At 34.0% G+C, this 21846-nt stretch overlaps 1 protein-coding gene across 1 annotated transcript in view; it reads right to left on the bottom strand.

The window, feature by feature from the left end:
* Positions 1–21846, bottom strand: part of Ap3b1 (adaptor related protein complex 3 subunit beta 1) — a 205786-nt gene that overhangs the window by 89901 nt on the left and 94039 nt on the right. Inside the window, exon 15 of the mRNA XM_048331505.1 lies at positions 13525–13701. Within this exon, the coding sequence (XP_048187462.1) occupies positions 13525–13701 (177 nt within the window). The remainder of the gene's footprint in view (positions 1–13524; positions 13702–21846) is intronic.

Here is a 21846-nt window from a genome sequence, read left to right on the forward strand (position 1 = left end):
ATAATCCTAGAATAGTAAGTCAAAGTACAGAAATGGTGTGGCAAACTCCTTCACAAAAATAATTGGCTAAGATAAGTGAATTAGATAGAAAGCAGCCTTCTTTCAATAGAAGGGCATTTAAAAAGCATTAACTTGGTTTTATTAAAGTAGACTTATAAAATACAGGAAAATAATAATATTTTCTGAATTTCATTATGAATAGTTATTATCCACTAATTGCTAGAAGTTGGTTCAACTAAGAAAAGAAAAATTCGGATTCCTTTTTAAAAGACAATTAGCAAATAGTGACCAATTGAGAAATACCACTAAATTCCAACTTTGAAAAAACTGTGGGACATGAACATATCCAGCTATCTTGCCTGAAAACCAGGCAAATTCACTTAAAAATTAGTTATATCAAATGTAGAGTGAGAATTCACAACTAGTTTAACTCTCAAGTCTATCTAAGCATTGAAATTTAGAATATGCAATAAATAAATCAGGGAAATTAAGTGTGTTAATTAGAATAATATTCTTGAGTTAATACATTTTGCTTAAGTTTCTTATCCCTAACAGTAAGAACTTCGATAAAATTCGATAAAATTTTCAATATATTAATAGGCACAAGAGAACAAGATAGGACATTAACGTAATTACATTATATAAAGTATGTATTTATGACTGAAATTTATAATACTGTGAATCTTATAAAAAGTTCTACTAAAATATATTTTCAAAAATAAAATTTGAAGATGGAGAAGAAAGAAGAAGGGTGAAATCAGTTCAAAATATATTGTGGAATTGAAAGCCCTTTGCACAACTACTTTGAAAAACATAAATTAAAAAAAAATAAAATTTGAGCAGGGCTACTTAGAAGGTTGAGATCTAATGATTATGATTCAAAGCCAGCCTGGGCTTTGGAAAGTCCATAAACTCCTATCACCAATTAACTAGCAAAAAACTGGAAGTAGAGCTGTGGCTCAAGTAGCAGAGCACTAGCCTTGAGTAGAAAAAGCCAAGCAAGGGCAAGAAGTCCAGAGTTCAAGACCCAGGTCTGCCATGAAAAAAATTAAATTTGAGACACATTCTAAATGGGTGAGACAGAGACTACGTATAAGTTAAGATATTTCAGAACAATTTTTATAGAAAGCTGATAGCATTTAAGTAAAACCATGGCATTTTATTATCATTATACACTCAAAACCAGGTGGGACATTAAATAGTACTGTTCATATTGTTTTATTCATCAGTTACAATAACAATTAAACAGAATATAATATACTTTCATCAGAAATATTCAGTATCTTATGTGCATTTATTAAATGGAGATTTCAGATTAATTTTCCTGCTTAAATTTAAGGACCCATTCCAAGTATACCATCTAATGACAAAGGCTATCCAAATGCTACTTAAATCAATTACATTCTCTCGAGACTGACTCTAAATCACCGAGATCAAAGGAGGAAAATAATTTGGGTAGATATTTATAAAACGTAAGAAATTCATTATTTTTAAATAACTTTTCAAGATATGGGTATCATATTTTTACCCAACCTAACAAATAATAAACTATTTGGGTTTTTTTTTTCTTTTTGTAGTAGTACTGATATTTGAACTCAGGGCCTCATGCTTGTTAGACAGGCATTGTACCACACAAGGCATGCTCTAGTTCTTTTGCTTTAATTAGTGTTTAAATATGGTTTCATTTTTGTCTGGGCTAGCCAGCACCAAAATCCTGTTTATGCTTCCCATGTAGCTAGGATGATAGGATATACCATTGCACAGAATTTTTATTGATTAAGGTAGAGTCTTACAAATTTTTTACTTGGGCTGATCTTAAACATCAATCCTCTGATTTCTGCCTCATTAAGCTAGTAAATATTAATTAAAACAATAGCTTTTGGTGGGCAACAGTGGATCATGCCTACAATCCTAGCTACTTAGGAGAATGAGATCTGAGGACTGAGATTTGAAGCCACAGTCAGGAAAATCAGTGAAACACTAATCTCCAACTAATCAGCAAAAAGCCAGAAGTGGAGCTGTGGCTCAAATGGCAAAGAGTGCTAGCATTGAGCAAAAAAAGCTAAGAGACAGTCCTCAGGCCCTGAGTTCAAGCCCCAGGACCTGCACAAAAAATAACAATAATACCATCGCAACAGCTTTCTTCTACTGGTCACACATTGTTTAATGGTGAAGATACAGTCTAAGAAATTGTAAGGCACCTTCAGAGTGTAATTATAACTAAAGGAGCTACAACATCGTTAGGTGATATATCTATGGAATCAATGTTGTACATTGTCACTGACCAAAATATTAAAATAATATTCATGACTATATTTTATCAGACAGCCCAAAATAATAAAGAAGGTCACTTAAAAGTCACAAAGTCAGCTGAGAATCATTATAAATGTAAGAAATTTTTTTAAAAAAAACACCAGAATTTAGCATTTAGTACAGTAAAAGTTAATATTGGTTCCACTTAGTTATCTTTAAAAGGGAAGATACTGACAAATGTTTTTAGGACTTGTATACATTTTTGGTGGGGGAGGGGCCGCTTTTGAACTCTAGGCTTTATGCTTTCTGAGCTGCACTCTACCACTTGAGTCATGTTACCAGCCCTGCTTTTCACTGATTTTGAGATAGGATTTTGCTTGCTGACTCAGTGAGCACTTGAGCCACCATTTGCTTAGTTTAGACTTCCTATCCTTGCTAGCATCACAGACATACGCCATTGAATCCAGCTTCTCACTTTGGAGATGGGAGTCTCAAGGACTTTTCTGCCTGGGCTGGGTATGGTATGTCACTGCAACCCTAGCTTCTTATAACAAGTGTATTGCACTGTGCCTGGTTATGGGTTTACAAGGGGTCTTGCAAATATTGCTATCCAGGCTGGCCTTGACCTAAGATACACTCCTGACTTCAGCGTCCAAGGTAGCAAAGATTACATGCATGAGCCACTGGAGATAAATTTACTGGATGTAAATCTAACTAGAATCAATATCCTGTCTAAGAAGTTTCTTAATTTCATATCTAAACAGGCTCTTTTTCCATGTCTTGGATGGAATTTCCAAATGTAACAGTAGCAACCTTTCAACATGAAATTTTTTCTTTTTATATTTTATCTTTTTATATTTTCTAAAGATTTTTAATAAAAAAACACTGTCCAAAAGTTATCAATGTTAATAGAAAGCATCAAAATTTTCTTTTGTTAAATTATAGAAAAGCATACTGGGGGAAGACATCTCAAAATAGATATGAACAAAAGAAAGCTTGTTTTTAACGTTGGGAGCAACGCACCTAACACCAGTGTAATTTATAGTACTTGAGACAGCAACTAAAGAAATGAACCATACATATTATTAACTGCCAAACACAGTATTGTTTTAAAAAGTTTCTACACTATATATGAAGATTACTTGTGCAAAAGTTATAATCTATAATAGTTTATGCTATTAATACATAAATATATAATAAAAATTTAAACCAATCTATCAGTGATTATCAAATGGAGAGAATAAACAGGGTCTTATTTTAGTTCTATCTCTTACCTTTAAAAAACGATAAGCAAATGTTGACATTAATTTAATCCTAGGGGTATATGCACATATGCTCCATGTACTATCCTATGTTCTTTCCCATAGTTTGCCATATTTTGTAATTAAAAGTAAACACATGGGGCTAGGAATGTGGCTTAGTGGTAGAGTGCTTGCCTAGCATGCATGAAGCCCTGGGTTCTATTCCTCAGTACCACATACACAAAAAGAGCCAGAAGTGGTGCTGTGGCTCAAGAGGTAGAGTGCTAGCCTTGAGGAAAAAGAAGCCAGGGACAGTGCTTAGGCCCTGAGTCCAAGCCCCAGAACTGGCAAAACAAACAAACAAACAGTAAACATATGAGCTAAGAAAAACATTAATGCATGTTACTTATTACCTTTACTTTCAAAGTAACACTTTTAGAGAATATTTTTAAAGCACCCTTTACTCATTAACTTTTTAATTCTGTTAATCAGTTTAATAGCATTCTAGCATTCTGCCTCAAATTTAAGTAGACTAATGAGACTGCTAAATATAGATACTGACTTTCATTTTTGTTTTGCTGTTGCTTGAGACAAGGTCTCAAGGTCTAGAACTAGATATGTAGTCAGGGATGGCCTCAAACATGTGATTCTTGTGACTCTACTTAAGGACATAATAACAAGATTATTATTATTATTATTGAAGTGCTACCATGCCAGTACACTATGCTTAAGAGCTCTAGATTTCAGGAATGTTAACTAATTGCAAAAACCTTTTAACTCCAACCCCCATTCAATAATAAAATTGTTTCTCTGTGAGCATATTCTAAGTTTTCTACACTTGATAGATAATACATTTTTCTTTATAAACTATAAGAGAACTTTTACAGCCTTGCTTTCTTTCTAAGGTAAGCCCAAGTGATTGTTTCTCTAAAAGGAATAGAGATGCTTAATAACTGGACTAGGTCCTTTAATATAAATAAGAATTGTTCCCATGAAAAACCTCGAAGCTGCTTAACAGCATAAAGTAAGGTTCAACGGAAGTATACATTTAACATGAATCCAGCACTATTACGAGCAAGGAAATCTAAGCATTTTACATGAACTGTCTCGCTTCATCCTCATAACAACTTTCTGTGGTAGGTACAGTCAGTTCTGCTCTAATGCTTGTTTTGAAAATGTCCATTTTCTCCCACTCAGTTGATTTATGACAATTTTGGCATAACTGAATTTTGTGTATTATTTCTTTTGTTAGAAACAGGAAATGAAGGCAGAAAAGTGCACAGGGATGAACTGAGCTATATAGGATTACAGGAAGCATACATATCTCATACATCAACTTCAGAGGTTTAACATCTGCATGTGTTATGAGTCACATTCATGTACATTTGAGAGTACAGGAAGCCTTATCACAGATGTAATACCTACAGTTTTGACCAAGCCTGTTTACAAAAGAAATTTCCCGTAGGTGTACTTAGATCTCAGTTGATGTAAAGAAGCTGCTCTCAATTCACTCTTGTGTCATCATCAGTTGTGTTCAAGCTCCACACATCCTGATGAGTCATAGTTTTTCCTCAAGTAATCTTCTTCAAACCATATACCCATGGATCTAAGGGTTTACTGTACAGCTTTCCATTCAATTTTAGATTAACCTCTTTTTATTACTTCTTTCTCAAATACAATATTCCCAACACTCACTCCCAAGCACAGCCTCAGGTGTTTTTCAAGGTGAAGAGCTGTATTCATGATGATTTTTATATATTTCTTTGCCACAAATATATGGGCAACTAGGCTCTTTAAAATAAGTTCCTTTTAAAATAAATGTGACCAAGGAAACTTCTGCTATGATCTTATTTCTAGTATTCTCATGATCTGTTTTATGTAATTTTATATAATACAATGCTTTTTATGAACATGTTACAATTAGTAAAAGTATATTATTATTATTCCCACTTTACAAATAAAGAAACTAAGTATTGAACAGATTCCACAATTTCTAAATTCACATAATCAATAAAAAGCTTAGTAGGATTTGAAGCCAGACAGGCCAGTAAAGACTATCACTAGGCTACAACTGTTATCAAATAATATCTATTCTTATCAAATAGTTTTGTGGTAGTCATCACAGTTAATTATACAAACTTCCACTGGAAAGAGTTCAGAATTAGAAAAATTCAGCTTACAGAAGTTTACCTTAAGAATCCTAAATGTGACAGATTGAAATTTAAAAAATAAATTTTATGAAGCAGGCTTATAACACTTTACTAAATGAGAAAACTAAACATTAAGAATTAAACATCATACATTTTTTAAAAAAATTGTTCATGCTAAAAGAGAAAATTACTTAAACAATAAGAATTAAATGTAACGGGTTAAAATAATTAAATGAAGCAGATTTATAGCTATATCAAAACAGAAAAACATATTTAAACATTAAGTATGTATAATAGGGCAGAAATGTGGCTTAGTGGTAGAATGCTTGCCTAGCATGCTTGAAGTCTTGGGTACAAATCCTCAGTACTACATAAACAGAAAAAGCAGGAAGTGGCTTTGTGGCTCAAGTGATAGAGTGCTAGCCTTGAGCAAAAGAAGCTCAGGGACTGTGCCCAGGCCCTGAGTTCAAGCTCCAGGGCTGACAAAAAAAAAAAAAAAAAAGATGTATACTAATCAAAACAAGACATTCATTTTCATATTTACCATATTTTTCAATTCTTCTTTATACATCCTATTACTTTGCTCTGATTTCTTATTCTTTCATCTACTGTGAGGACATCTGTTATTTCACTGATCAGGTTTAAATAGCTGTTGCAAATGTTTGCCTGCAAATTTCAACATTTCCGTAACAGGTAACAATGGGACTAATTTCTATTTATATTTTTCCATGAAAATTAACAATATCTTCCTTATCAATTTTTTATTATACTTAAAAATATTTACCATTAAAATGGCAAGTATACAGTTCAGTAATGGTAAGTATATTTTCAGTATTGTGAAGCATTAATATCTACCTACAGAACTTTCAGTTTAATAAAGTGAAATTCCATGCCAGTTAGACAATAACACTCTATCACAGTTGAATAATTTTAAATTAGAAATTCCTATGGAAATTTTGGAGACCCTGAACATTGTTAAACTGTAATACTGGAATTCTGTTTGTTTTAGTAATCAATTAACTTGATATTCAAAGCAAAACTTAGTTCAATGTCAAATTTCAGAGGATAAATTTCATTTATTCTTACAGTATTGCTCTGAATCTGCCCTAAACGTGTGGTTTAGGAATCAGCCTTAGTATGGTCATTCACAGATTTTGAAGCTCATTCATTCTGATCATCTTTCTAGAATTTGCAACTTTGCAATAACTGTAGTTTGTTTGGATCATATCTTCTATGTCCTCAAACCAAAATGATTTTAGGTTTCTGTTTGGAGTTTGAGTCACTTTGTATAGTGCCAACAATAGATTATTACCACTTATTCTGTGCCACCTGTTTCTTGTAAGTGTTAATCCCACCCTAGAAATGTTTTTCTTTTGCTTTCTTCTACTCTTTGGAGTCTTCAGGCAGTTGTGTTTTTCTGTTGTTGTTTTGTATTTTTTATTTCACTAAAAAATTCAGAGTATACAATGGCTATCTCTAAGAAAGCCAATCTAATAGGAACTTAGTTGAGCATCTGAAAACAAACTGTTGCCTTATTTTTAAACTCTTTATTTGTACCAGGTAAAAATATTTTAAAATAGTGAAGATTGTCAGTTAATTGTTCTTTAAGCATATAAATATAATATATATATAATATGCTAAGTCTTATTTAAAAATTAAATATATATACATATATACATATATATATGATTCAAGCAGTCATGGAGTTTAACAATAATACCAGCTCCTGTGGGACACAGCAAAGGCAGTACTCAGAGGAAATTTTATAGTTCTGAGAGCTTACATCAAACTGGAGAAATCTCAGATCAACAATTTAATGATGTACCATAAGCTCCTTGAAAAAGAGGAACATGCTGAACCATAACTCAGTAGATGAAAACAAAAAATTAAAATTAAATCAGAAACAAATGAATTGGAGACCAAAAAAAATCATAGAAAGAATAAACAAAACAAAGAGTTGGTTCTTTGAAAAAATTAACAAAATTGACAAAGCCTTAGCAAACCTGACCAAAAAAAGAGAACACTCCCACATAAATAAAATTAGAACAAAAATGGGAACATCATGATAGAAACAAGCAATATTCAGAATTTTCTAAGGGAATGTTTTGCAAACATTTATGCTAACAAATTGTAGAATCTAGAAAAAATGGAAGAAATCCTATGGCGTATTAATATGCCTAAACTAAACCAAGAAGATTTAAATCAACTAAACAGACCCATTGGGGTAATGAAATAGACATGGCAGTAAAGGATGTCCCATCCTAGCAAAGCCCAGTAACAGATGGATTCACAGCCGAATTGTATGAGGTCTTCAAAGGAGAACTCACCCCAATATTCCTCAAACTCTTGAACGAAATTGAAAGGGAAAGATTACTACCAATCTCATTCTATGAAGCCAGTATAACCCTCAGACCAAAACCAAATAGAGACTCATCAAAGAAAGTCAACTATAGACCCATCTCTTTGATGAACATTGATGCAAAACTTCTCAATAAATTCTGGCCAACCAAATTCAACAATTTAACAATTCAACAAATTCAACAATTAGAAAAAAAAAATCATACACTATGATCAAACAAGTTTTATTCGGTTTATACGGTTGCAAAGCTGGTTCAATATACAAAAGTCAATGTAATTCAACACATCAACAGGAGCAAGGACATGAACCACAATTATCTCAATAAGTGCAGAAAAAGCATTCGACAAGATTCATTACTCCTTTATGATAAAAGCTCTGGAGAAGCTAGGAATCCATGGAACATTCTTCAATATAATAAACCAACCGCCAACATTATACATAATAGTAAAAGTTAAAACCATTTCCTCTAAAATCAGGATCGAGACAAGAATGTCCACTCTCTCTTCAATATAGTACTAGGATTCCTAGCAAGAACAATAAGGAAAGAGAAAAACAAAAAGACGATCCAAATAGGGAAGAAAGAAGTAAAACTCTCCCTCTTTAAACATGACATAATCCTATATTTAAAGAGTCCCATACATTCCTCTCCCAAGTTACTTGAGGTGACCCAAAACTTTGGCAAAGGATCAGGCTATAAAATTAACCCACAAAACCCAGTAGCTTTTCTGTACACTAACAATGAGAAGAATGAGACTGAAATCAGGCAAGTAACTTCATTTGTAATAGCCTCAAAAAATACAATATAGAAATACAATACAAAATACTTAGGAATTAACCAAAGATGTGAAGGCCTTTTATGATAAAAACTTTAAAAAATCTGAAAAAAAAATTAAAGCAGATTTAAGGAAATGGAAAAATCTTCCATGTTCCTGCACTGGAAGGACTGACATGAAAATAGCAATACTGCCCAAAGCTATCTAAGAATTCAATGTAATACCCAGGAAAATCCCAGCAACATTCTTTACTGATATACTAGAAGCAATCCAAAAATTCATATGGAATAGCAGAAGACCCCCCAAACCAAAACAATCCTTAGCAGGAAGAACAGTGCTAGAGGAATATCATTACTAACACAAACTCTATTACAAAGCTGTAGTAATATAAACAGTAGGCCTGAGGACCAATGGAAGACCCAGAAATTAACCCATAGACCTATAACCATAAAATAATATTTTATAAAGGAGCCAAAAACACAGAATGGAAGATGGCCTCTTCAAGAAATGGTGCTGGAAGAAATGCTATCCACATGCAGAAAACTGAAGCTAGATCCTTATGTATCATCCTATACTAGAATCAATTGCAAATGGATCAAAGATCTCAATGTAAATCAAATATTATAAAAATATTTCAGGAAGGGATAGAGAAAACACCAGGGCTCCTTGGCATGAGTCAAGACTTCCTAAAATACACAATCACATCAAATCAAAGAAAGACTGGATAAGTGGGATGTATCAAACCAGAGTTTCTGCATGACAAAAGAGTTATTAACAAGATAAATAGCCCACAGAATGGAAGATCTTTACTAGCTATGCATCAGACAGGGGTTTCATATCTAAAATATACTTAGAGCTCAAAAAATTTAACCCTTCAAAAGCAAATCCTCAAAGACATAGCAACCCAGTTAGTAAATGGGCTAAAGAATAGAAGTAAGAATGGCCAATAGACACATAAGAGATGTTGAACATCTCTGGCCATGAAAAAAACGCAAATCAAAACAATACTGTGATTCCACCTCACACCAGATAGAATGTTCATTACCAAAACTAACAATAACAGATGCTGCTGGGGACGTGACCAAAAGGGAACGCTACTGCACTGTTGGTGGGAATGCAAACTTGTTCAACCACTCTGGAAAGCAGTATGGAGGTTCCTCAAAAGATTAACCAGAGCATCCCTATAACTCAACAGTTTCACTCCTTAGGCATTTATCCAATCAACCACAACCCAGGCCACATTAAAGCTATCAGCATAACCATGTTTACTGCAGCACTGTTTACCATAGCCAAGATATGGAATTAGTCCAAATGCCCCTCAGTAGACTAATGGATCATGAAATTGTGGTACATTTATACAATGGAAGTGAAGCAAGCCAGACCCAAACTAACATAGGTTGCATGGTTTCCCTCATTGGTAGTAATTAGAATGTTCATATAAATCTACAAGTAAATACGATGGCTAGGAAAAAAACAAAAAATTATACTTGGAAATGGTAAGTTAAACAGGACTCTCAACATTCACACGGTCATACCAAAAGAGGATATTCTTAGAAGAGGATCACAAAGGCTCAATAGCTATGTTCATATGATCATATAAAATGCTTATTGAAATGAACTCCAAGAAATGAAAACAAGAGTTTTTTTATTCTACTTTTTGTGGTTCTTTTCCTGTTTTTACCACTGTGTTTTTGCTGTTTTTTATTTCTATACCTTTTGTGTTGTATCTGATTTGGAGAGGATAAGAGGAAGCACAGAAATGGTGGGACAAAGGGTGAACTAATTCAGCAGTGACTCTAGACACTAAGTTGTAAATGAACTATACAACTTGTGGGAGAGAAAGGTCAGCGGGGGAAAACAGAAAAATGAGGGAAGAGGTGATACTGTTAAAGAAGAATGTACTCATTAAAGGACTTATGTAACTGCAATCCCCTGTACATCACCTTTAAAACAAAATTTAAAAAATTTTAAATCAGAGTGAAAACTATTTTGTCTTCAGAGTTAGTAGATAAAAGAATATTAGGCCTGGTGCTGGTGGCTTGCAATTGTAATCCTAGCTACTCAGGAGACTGAGATCTGAGGATCACGGTTCAAAGCCAGCCTAGGTAATAAAGTCCAAGAGATTCTTATCTCCAATTAACCACCAGAAAACTGGAATTGATGCTGTGGCTCAAAGTGGTGGAACACTAGTTGTGAGCTGAAGAGCTCAGGGACAGTGCCCAGGCCCAGAGTTCAAATCCCACGACCAACAAAGGAGAAAAAAAAATTGAACTCACCCTACAATTTCTAAACAAAGACCATTACATTCCTTTATTGGTGTGACTCAAGTAAAAAAGCACTTGCCTAGCAAGTACAGGGCCCTCAATTCAAACCCAGTACTGCCTTCCACCAAAAAAGGGTATCAACAAAGAAAAGGATCAAGGACAGGACCTTTAGTTTTATGCAGTATAGATTAACACATTATTTTGGTATTATTTCACAGGAAACCATAAGTTAGATGTGCACTTTATTTAGCCAAACTAAACATAATATCATAATATTCTAAGTTTATATTGACTTTTATCAAACCACAGAGATTTAGTGAACAGAGAGAGTTCTAGGCTAATGTTTTAGTTAATTAATAAGCATTAAACTCAACAGTAAACACTGATATCCTTTCTTTTGCTCAGTTTTTAAGTTCAAAGTACAAAGAAATATGCCTATAAGTCTAGTTATTTGGGAGGCAGAGATCAATAAAAACATGGTTTGAGGATAGCCTAGACAAAGTTTGTAAGCCTCTCCCGCCCCCATCAATCAATATCTGTGCATGGTGGTATGCACTCTGTCATCCCATCTATAATTAGAGAGCTAATTAATTAACTAATTCTTTGAAAGAAAAGAACTAAAATGATTAATCTTTTTTAAAAATATGACAACATGTAAAAGATAAAATCTAAATCAGGGAAACATATTTCAGTATCTTCCAATCTTACAAATTAAGTCTTCTATCCATGAAAAACAACAACTGAAATGCTGGAAAAAGAATGAAAAAGTTCCTCTTTAACACATACAGAAGAAAATGACACTTCTTACCACTAGTTACTTAATAGATTTATATAAATGTTTTAAACTGAAGATTATCTCACTATAGATGTTTTAAAGTTTCCCTTCCACCTACAAGACAAAGTTCTATATAAACCACTCTAAGTCCTCCACTGGTTTAACCCATTTAAACACCAATAACAAAACACTATACTAGGAAACCTATCAAAAGGAATTTCTATGCTCAACATCCCTGCTAGTAAAGGAAATGCAAATAAAAACAACCCTGAGATACCACCTCACCCCAGTTAGAATGGCCTATACTCTGAACTCAGGAAACAACAAATGCTGGAGGGGCTGTGGGGAAAGAGGAACCCTTCTCCATTGTTGGTGGGAGTGCAAATTAGTACAACCACTTTGGAGAACAGTATGGAGGTTTCTCAAAAAGCTCAATATAGACCTACCCTATGACCCAGCCATACCACTCCTAGGCATCTATCCTAAACAGCAAAACCTAAGATATCAAAAAGACATTTGTACTTCCATGTTTATCGCGGCACAATTCACAATAGCCAAAATATGGAAACAACCCAGATGCCTCTCCACAGACGAATGGATCCAAAAAATATGGTATTTATACACAATGGAATACTACATAGCGATTAGGAATGGTGAAATATTGTTATTCGCAGGGAAATGGTCAGAACTCGAACAAATAATGTTGAGTGAGACAAGCCTAGAACACAGAAAACAAAGGGGCATGATCTCCCTGATACATGACTGTTAACAAAGGGAGATGGAGAGACAGTAGAGACCAAGTCTGTGAACACTGTATATGTTCTTGATATATATTGCATATGTGTCTACCTGACCTAGACAAGGGATGGAAAAACAGGTCGTAAGATATCACAAGAAATGTACACACTGCCCTACTATGTAACTGCACCCTCTTTGCACAACACCTTGTAAAAAATTTATGTTCAATTAATAAAAAAATAAATAATTTTTTTTAAAAAAGGAATTTCTACCTCATAGTTATAAAGGCTGGGAAATCCAAGATCAAACACTTGTAGATTGGCTGTCTGGTGAAAGCCAGTGTTCTAGATTATAAATGGTGCCTTCTGATTGTGTCTTAAGATATTAGAAGGGGCAAGCTAGCACTCAGGGGTCTCGCTTACAATGGTACTAAGTCCGTTCAGAGGGGTTCACTCTCAACATAAATGTCAAATGGCCCACTTCCTAATACCAGAATTATAACTAGATGGCTAGGTGTTAACATAATAATATGGGGCTGAAACAAACACAGATGGCATTTAGCTTTCTGGACTCATCTGTAAGTTTCCTAAAATCTTTCAAGCTGTTTCATGGTTCTGATCCTTTGTTTCCTTCTTTCACTGTGCTGTACAGCACACATTCCTTATGAGTCTTTAGTTAAGTATTTTATCCCTTATGAAACGTTCTCTGATATGTCTTTTTTAGTTTCAGCCCTCTAGACTTCTGGAATTCCATTAAATCTCAATGCATTTCATTTTTTTAAAGTATTTTTCCCCTTATTAGACTAGTAACTCATCTTTTTGCATTAATACCTTCTAATGTAGCACCTAAAATAAACCAGGACTAGTAATTGTTAAATGCACGGGATAATGCATGAATGTACCTCAGGGATTTGATCACGGTAAAAGGGAAAGCATATATTAACTAGGTTGTCGAAGAATTTAACCTCTTACCTGTTTGGAGTTCGTTAAATATAGCTTTGCTCCCAGATTTAAAATCTGCAGCTTTACCAGATCATCTTCACTGGTGAAACTTTTAGCCATCTTTCTCAAAACATCAGGGGCAATTTTAGGAACTCGTTCACAGTTTTCTCCAATCAGCCAAAGAATACTTGCTCTAGCCACAGGAACCTATTAGAAATGGATTACATAATTAGAAATGGATAATCATACTCTAACATTAACAAAGAAATGGCTTACTATTACCAAAATTTTACATCTATTAATTTGTTAAATGTACATCTAGGAAGTGCTCTTATATTCATTGATTTTTCTTAAATTATTAAATAATAAATATAGGTAATGGGTCAAATCTGGCTGACCAGATTACTTTTGTATTATCTATCACTGCATTTGTGCTATGATGGTAAAAGTGAGTTGTTACAATGAAAATAGGGCCTTAATCCAAAAATACTGATTACCTAACAAATTATAGAAAAGGTTTGCTGACTCCTGTTTTACTACAACAATGGAGCTCAAGCCTCAATGTCATCTAAAATTTTTTTCTAGGTTAATTTTGTGTTGAGCCCCAGGAATGCATGTATTAAAAAAAACATCACTGCCTTCCTTCCTTCCTTGTTTCCTTTCCCCTTCTTTCCCTCCTTCCCTCCCTCCCTCCCTCCCTCTCTCCCTTTCTTTTCCTTCCCTACCCACCCTCTTACCCTCCCTCCCTCCCTCCCTTTGGGGCCTAGGGCTTGAACTCTTGGGCCTGGTCCTTGAGCTTCTTTGTGCTCAAGGCTATTATTACTCTACCACTTGAGCCACAGCACCACTACAGGCTTTTTTCTGAGTAGTTTATTGAACATAAAGGTCTTATGGACTTTTCTACCCAGGCTGGCTTCGAACTCTGATCCTCAGATCTCAGCCTCTTGAGTAGCTAGGATTTACAGGCATGAGTAACCAGCACCTGGTCCATGAGAATCTTCTCTGATTAACTACCAAAAGGCTGGAAGTGCATACTCTGGTTTCTCTTCAGATCATCTAAATCTTTCGCCTTTTACAAAAGGCTGGAAGTGGTTCTGTACCTCAACTGGTAGAGTGTTATTGTGAAGCAAAAAAGCTCAGGGACAATACCCGGACCAGGAGTTCAAGCCCCAGGATTGAAATAACAACAACAACAACAACAACAGTAGTTGATGTTTACATTTTCAACATAAATATATTGTTTGCTGAGTGCTAATACAGGACATGAACTCAAGCCTCATGCTCTTACTGACTCTTTTACTCAAGGCAGATGTTATACCATTTGAGCTATGCCTTCACTTTTGGCTTTTTGCTGGGTAACTGGAAATAAGAATCTCACAGATTTGTCTGCCCAAACTTGTTTCAAACCTTGATCCTGAGATCTTAGCCTCCTGAGTAGATAGGGATGTTAGCCACCATCACTGGGCCTTTTCTTTTCTTTTCTTTTTTACTGAATCTTAGGAAAACTATTTTTCCCAGCTGACAAAGAAGACCTAGTTAACAGAAATTATTACTATAATGAGAAAGGCAATGCTTTAGAAGGGTCATAGTTTGAATATGAAATGTTTCCTACAAACTCATATGCTTAATACTTGGTCCCCAATTAGTGGCACAATTTTGGGTAGTTCTGGAATCTTCTGGAAGTGGGTCGCTGGGGGTTATGCTTTTGAAGGTCTCCCCTGGTCCCCAATAGTTTCCTGGTACTCTGTTTCCCCTCTGTCATAAGGTAAACAGAATCCTGCTAACATGCTCCCCAGGCTGAAAAAGTTCCGCCTCACCACAGGCCCAGAACCAATAGAGCCTAGGACTATGGATTGAAATGTCTGAAAACATGAGCAAAAATAATAATTTCCACTGAGATGGTTATTTGAAGGAATTTTGTCACAAAAACACAAACAGAGAAAGAAAATCATTAAAATGTGATTACTTGTTTTTCTTATTAACTTGTAGGCACTTTTTGAAGGACAAATCTTTTTTCTGAGTATTTACCCATTTGATTATATCTTAATTTAATGTAATTCAAATAATTTATTTTTGTCTTTATGTAGTACATTCTATAACACATTTCAAGATATTGGAGCTTTGGATATGAGGTGTCCTGCCTATAATCCCACAACCCAGAGGCAGAGGCAAAGGGAACACAATATAACCCAAAAGTATTACTAGCTTCGTGTAAAATGGTAAATCTTCTCAGAACAATTTATTAGTTTAAAAACAAACACAATTGTCACAGTTGAGCCAAGGACTGGTGTTAGAGTAAATTAGACTTTGCCAGAAAACCATGCAGACATCCAGGTAAAAATATGAAAGGAAAGGATTTGCCAGCAAAGAGACTAGCAAGACCCAAAAAGAAGGGGGAAAAAACAACAACAACAAAAAAAGCATCACTGATGATTCTTAGGACAAGTGGTTTACAAACTCCATTCTGAGAACCCATGGATAATATGGAAAAAGAAACTGAGTCATTAAAGACTATGACTACAAACCCACTATTATCTTCTAGTATGGGCATCTACAGCTCTAGAAATATATCAAACTCATAGATCAAGATCTGCTTTAAAAATTGTGAATCCCTGTGTATTATTCAGTCAACAAAATAAATAAGGATAAATTTGTCCAACACTGCACTTTGGCATTATATTTATAAAATAAAGTACATTTCAATATAATTTGTTTTCTTAACAATCATTGCTTTGCTACAAATTGGAAACCTTCCATCAGAACCATTAAGACCAACATTTCAGACTATGCAAATTACTTTTATTACTATTTGCTTATTTGTATCCTCCCTATTCCAAAAGGAATTTGAGAGGGTATGTAAATTAGTTTCTGTGAACATTTTCACCTACCATAGAAAATTTGTTGTATAATAAATAAAAAAGCTGATGGCTATCATTAAGTGATAGCAACAGAAGACAACACTTTTTATGAAATCTTTTTTACAATTTCTCAAACTTTTAATGGTTTCTGTACAGTTGCAAAGCTAGCCGTACTATGACTACAAAAGAAAGTGAGAATACAAACCTTTCCATGGTTATACTTTTATCACAATATTTACTATCTCAAATTGTCCTGATATACCCATCCTATAACAATAATATTGACCGCTTACGTTGAATCTCTTACCAGAATCAGAATAAAGTCATCAAAATCTCTTTGCTATTTAAAAAGTATATATTTCCCAAAATAAAAACAGCATCATCTTTAAACAAACACAGACAGGAAAACCCAGTTTACTTATAACGGAAAAGAAGGTCTAAGTGGTATTACAAATCTATTCGTGCAGTATGATAAAACTAATACCTTTGCTGTATTACTCATTTCTGGGAGAAAAGAGGTTATTTCTAATGTTCAAAAGGTTACACTGCATTAAGACCTTACTCCCAATCTATTATTTTAAATTGGGCTAAAGAATAGTAATTGAGTGGTACATTAAATTTTCCAGTATGGGGCAATTCGAGTTGCCTGCCACAATGAAAGGTACTTCTAAATAAGAATATATGAGCAACTTCATATTTCAGTTATGCTAGATTTATTTTTCTTAAATTTTATTACATATTACCAGTATAAAAATTAAAATTCTACTTCATAAAACAATCTATTATCCCATTTAAGTAATTTTCTTCTGGTAACACACTTTCTGGTCTCATTTGCAAAATAGCTAATACCAAAGTGAAATAGGTTTTTAAATTTTTTGTTCACATGTTTGAATATATTAAGATCAAGATAACAATACTTGAATACTCTAAGCATTTTGATTGCACACATTTAAAATACAACTTCTTGGAAGAATTAAAAGCAGTAAATCAGTGATCACAATGAAAATCTTAAACTGGTGGTAGTGTAGGGAGGATAATATTTGGAATTTTCTATAACTAAGTTAATAAATTCCAAAGTAAACATTCATTTTAAAAAACCAGAAAGATTCTCCACAAACAAAAATATAAATGCTGCGTCAAATTCTTGGTAACAGTATTTTATTTTTTAAAAACCTTAGGACACTAGCAGAACCAATGTTTCCTTCTTTTTCCCCAAGAGTTAGAATTCTAAGATTTTTTCTGATTCCTGTTCTCCCTCTCTCAATTAACAGAATTCTCATGTGTATACCACTGATACTGTGAAGATATGATTGGTACTTTAAAAGATTCGAAGTGAAAACATTGCAAATAATAAAATTAAGTCTCTCGTATTTTCTGTGTTTTTTTTTTCAAGTACAGAATAAATAGAAACAGTGAACTCAGAACCAGACTAATAATATACATGCAGACACGTGTGTGTGGGCACGCATACACATACACACAGTCATACACATAATACTTTTATTATGAACCTCTTCTTTTCAATATTCTCAGAGACAAACTGGATTATAAATGACTTTGCCTGATTCTTTATTCTAAATGCCTGGAGCAAGTGGTTAAGTGCACTTTTCAAACCTACTAGAAGGCAGTTTCCACTGCCATTTTAACCCATTAACTTGCCTGCAAAAACAAATAATAATGCGTAGCCCACCACAGCCGTTATAGAAAGGCATTGAGAATGATTTTACATATTCTGTAAGAAGCTCAATTTAAAAGCTATTGTGTTTCAACAACAGCCCCCTACCTGGTGCAAGTCTGAAGTAAACATTCCACAAACATCAATTTTATTTATTTAAATTTGTCAAAGGCAAAATCAGTAAACAAATTGCAAACCAACAGCAAACCAGATCTAAGATCCCATGTGTGTCTGGACTCAGTATGCATTAAAAATGAAGCCTCATTTGTATTAGGATGGCAGGGCATGGAGAGGGAATGTGTAAAACGGCAGGTGTTCACTGAAGCACCTGGGCCAGGAGTAAAGTGCCACTTTAGTATTACTCAGTAGACTTATACAATAACATCTTCCAATTTTTCTTTTATAATATGAAATCTCCACCTGTCTCATTAAACATTATGTGAAATCTGCTAAGCAATCCTTGGAATGTATGACTTTTATTCTCAAAAAACTATTACAAAAAGCAGTATTTACTACTAATGAAGGACACACCAAAAGATTACATAGTCACAAACACAATATATAAGTTAACTACTGCAGGTAAATAAAGTCTTGAATATGATGAAAATCTATGTTGTATGATCTAAAATATTACATAGATAACATCAATTGACCATGTCTAATTTGCCAGGCAGTTTTTTGTTTTTTTTTAAGAATCATGTCAAATTTCTCAAACATCACAAAAGCTCTAACGTGGTTCTTCCCTCAACCCTGTGTGATATATAAGGACACTAGATTAACAAAGAGGTTAGGACACCTGATCACACCTCAGCTTATCAGTGGTAGAGCTAGGACTACCCCAGAAAGTCAATCTAGAATTTACACCAGACCACTGGCCAGAGACCACGCGACCATGTAAACTGGAAAGCCAACCAGCAGGTCAAGAAGACCTGGCTCCACATCGACGATTTATGTCATGGGTGCAAATAATATTATCTCAATGGGCTTACTTACTCAACACAAGGATGGTTTTGGTGTCCTATTCTACCACACTACTCAGTGGCTCCTGGTCTCCTCAGCAGCCAGATTTTTCAGGCTACCCTCTTGCCTGTTTTTTTTTTTTTTGTTGTTATCTTAATTTTTTTTTTTATCTTGCCTGTTTTTCACAACCATACCTCATCTCTTTCTATACCTATGCATCCCTTCTATAATGGATTTTTTTTTTTTACAATGACCATATTGGATTTTCCTGAAACTTCTGCAGTTTAAGACATTACCTCTGGGTCTAAAGATTAAACAGCAAAGAGATTCACAAAGATCTCATGAAGGCTCCTGTTACATATCTCACAAATTTAGAAGTCACTTGCTCATAGTTAACAGTGTTCATGTGCTTGGTCAGATTAATAAAGCCCTGTTTTTTGAAATGAAAATATTGTTCTTATGTGATCAGCTCTTGTGACTAGGATAGCAAAATTCTATGGATTTAATTACCATTCTTTCCTGTTACATCCTCACTATCTTTTCTTTGCTGTTGTTGCCAGTGCTGGGGCTTGGACACAGGGCCTAAGCACTGTCCCTGACTTCTTTAGCACTCTACCTCTTGAGCCACAACACCACTTCTGGCCTTTTCTGTTTCTGTAGTGCTGAGGACTTGAACCCAGGGTTTCATGCATGCTAGACAAGCACTCGTACAAGCTAGGCAAGCACTCTACCGCTAAGCCACATTTGAGCCCCATTTTTTTTTTTTGGTAGCAATTTGTGCGTTTAATTTTTGATCATTCTTAGTTCTACACAACATATTGTTATGCTTCTTGCTTCAGGCACCTCAGCTTCCTATATCTGAATCATGATTAGCAACAACTCATCATCACCCTTTTATTTTCCGAAAGTTTAGATATGTGTAATAGAATAACATGTAGCTTCCTTGTACTTATTTTAATCTTTCCTATTATTAGATTCCAGATTTGTCTGCTTTTGCTTCCCCTCTGTCTTATTATCAGGAAGGTTATTATATTTTATTATCTTTCTAAAGGGCTGGGTATGACATGTATTTGTTAATTCTATCTTACAAAATCAAGTTTCTTTCCTTTTATATGTTCTTATGTTGGTTCATCATTCCCTCTGATTTGTTAAGGGTAAACAATACGTGCTGTATTTTGATCTCTTTACTTTAAAAATAACTTTATAACTTTATTCATGTAGTACATAATTTAGAATAAAATATTTTCTATTTGATTTTTTGAAAGCATTTAATGGATATGCTTCTAAAAGTGGCTCTTACCTATTAAGCAGAGAAGGTTTTAGCTGCATTTACTAAATCAAGTTTTTTTTCCATTACTTTCTCTGTATGCTTCCTTGTATCTTCTATGAATACCTAATATTAGAACAGCATATCAAAGTCTTCCACAATAACTATATTTAATCAATTTCACCTTACATTCTGAATAGGTTTTTTTCCTCTACATATTTATTCAATTGCCCTTTTTTTTTTTTTTGCAAACAGGTTTGGACTTCTTAGTTTCTTTGGAAACTGGCAATATATCACTTATAATGTTACTTTTTATCTACTTAAATGCATTTAATTAATTCTTCCACTTTCTTTTTCAAATTTACTTAATATTTCTCTTTGCCTTCTTATTTTCAACCTTTCCTTGATTAAGGTATTTTGATTATAAATGGCCTGTAGTTAGCTTTTGTTTTCATTCCAATTTTAAAATAGATCTTTTAATGAAAGAACTCAATCCATTCATATTCATAGTAGGAAATATATATATATGCTTTTCTTTTTCTCATTTATCTCTGATTCCCATCACATTGCTATTTTTACACAAACACATACACAATACACACACCGTTCGATATATATATGTATATTTATATATTCAGAATATATCTCTATAAGGTATTTCTTAGTTTCAGAGACTTAAAATAGTGACTTTCAATGAAGAAATTTGATAGACATTACTTTAACCGATGAACCTGGTTAATGCTTACCAGTATGAGAATCATGTAGATATATATATATATATATATATATATATGCGATATAAGAAAGTAGTGGATTGAGTTAACCACATAAGTGGTTATACTTTAACTTAAAGTAAGAATATTTTCAAATAGGACAAATTTTTCTTCCAGAAATTGTAAAGTCTATCTGGCATAGCCCTCAAATACTGCCACAAATTTTACTTACAAGCTGCTATAACTAAAGTCTTAATAGTTATAATTGTCTCTTCTCTTTTAACAGGACCAGAACAAGTTTACTAACATAAATTTTAATTAAACTTTACCCCCAAAATTTAGGGGTATAGCACTCCACATTCCTATTTTCTTATAATCACATACTTCTCCACTATTACTGGTTTAAATAAATGAAAAAAGTGATTAACATTTTCCTCTATCAAAACCTAGTTTTCATAGCAGACAATCTACTTTCATCTGACTATTCTAATTTTATCCCCTCCACTCTCTTCTTCTCATATGAGTCTTTTAATATTCTTCTAATCTCCATCACTTCCTGTTCTGTGTTCCTAAAATTATTTCACATTTTTAATTTAGTTATTAAATTTGCCTTACAATACTTATCAAGAGGTGTAAGTTTGGCTGGGAATATGGCCTAGTGGCAAGAGTGCTTGACTTGTATACATGAAGCCCTGGGCTCAATTCCCCAGCACCACATATATAGGAAATGGCCAGAAGTAGCGCTGTGGCTCAAGTGGCAGAGTGCTAGCCTTGAGCAAAGAGAAGCCAGGGACAGTGCTCAGGCCGAGTCCAAGGCCCAGGACAGGCCAAAAAAAAAAAAAAGAGTTGTAATTTCGCACTTTTGTAAGGCTGCTTATT

Source organism: Perognathus longimembris, chromosome 22 (genome assembly GCF_023159225.1).
Source record: "Perognathus longimembris pacificus isolate PPM17 chromosome 22, ASM2315922v1, whole genome shotgun sequence".
In the NCBI taxonomy this organism is placed as follows: Eukaryota; Metazoa; Chordata; class Mammalia; order Rodentia; family Heteromyidae; genus Perognathus; species Perognathus longimembris.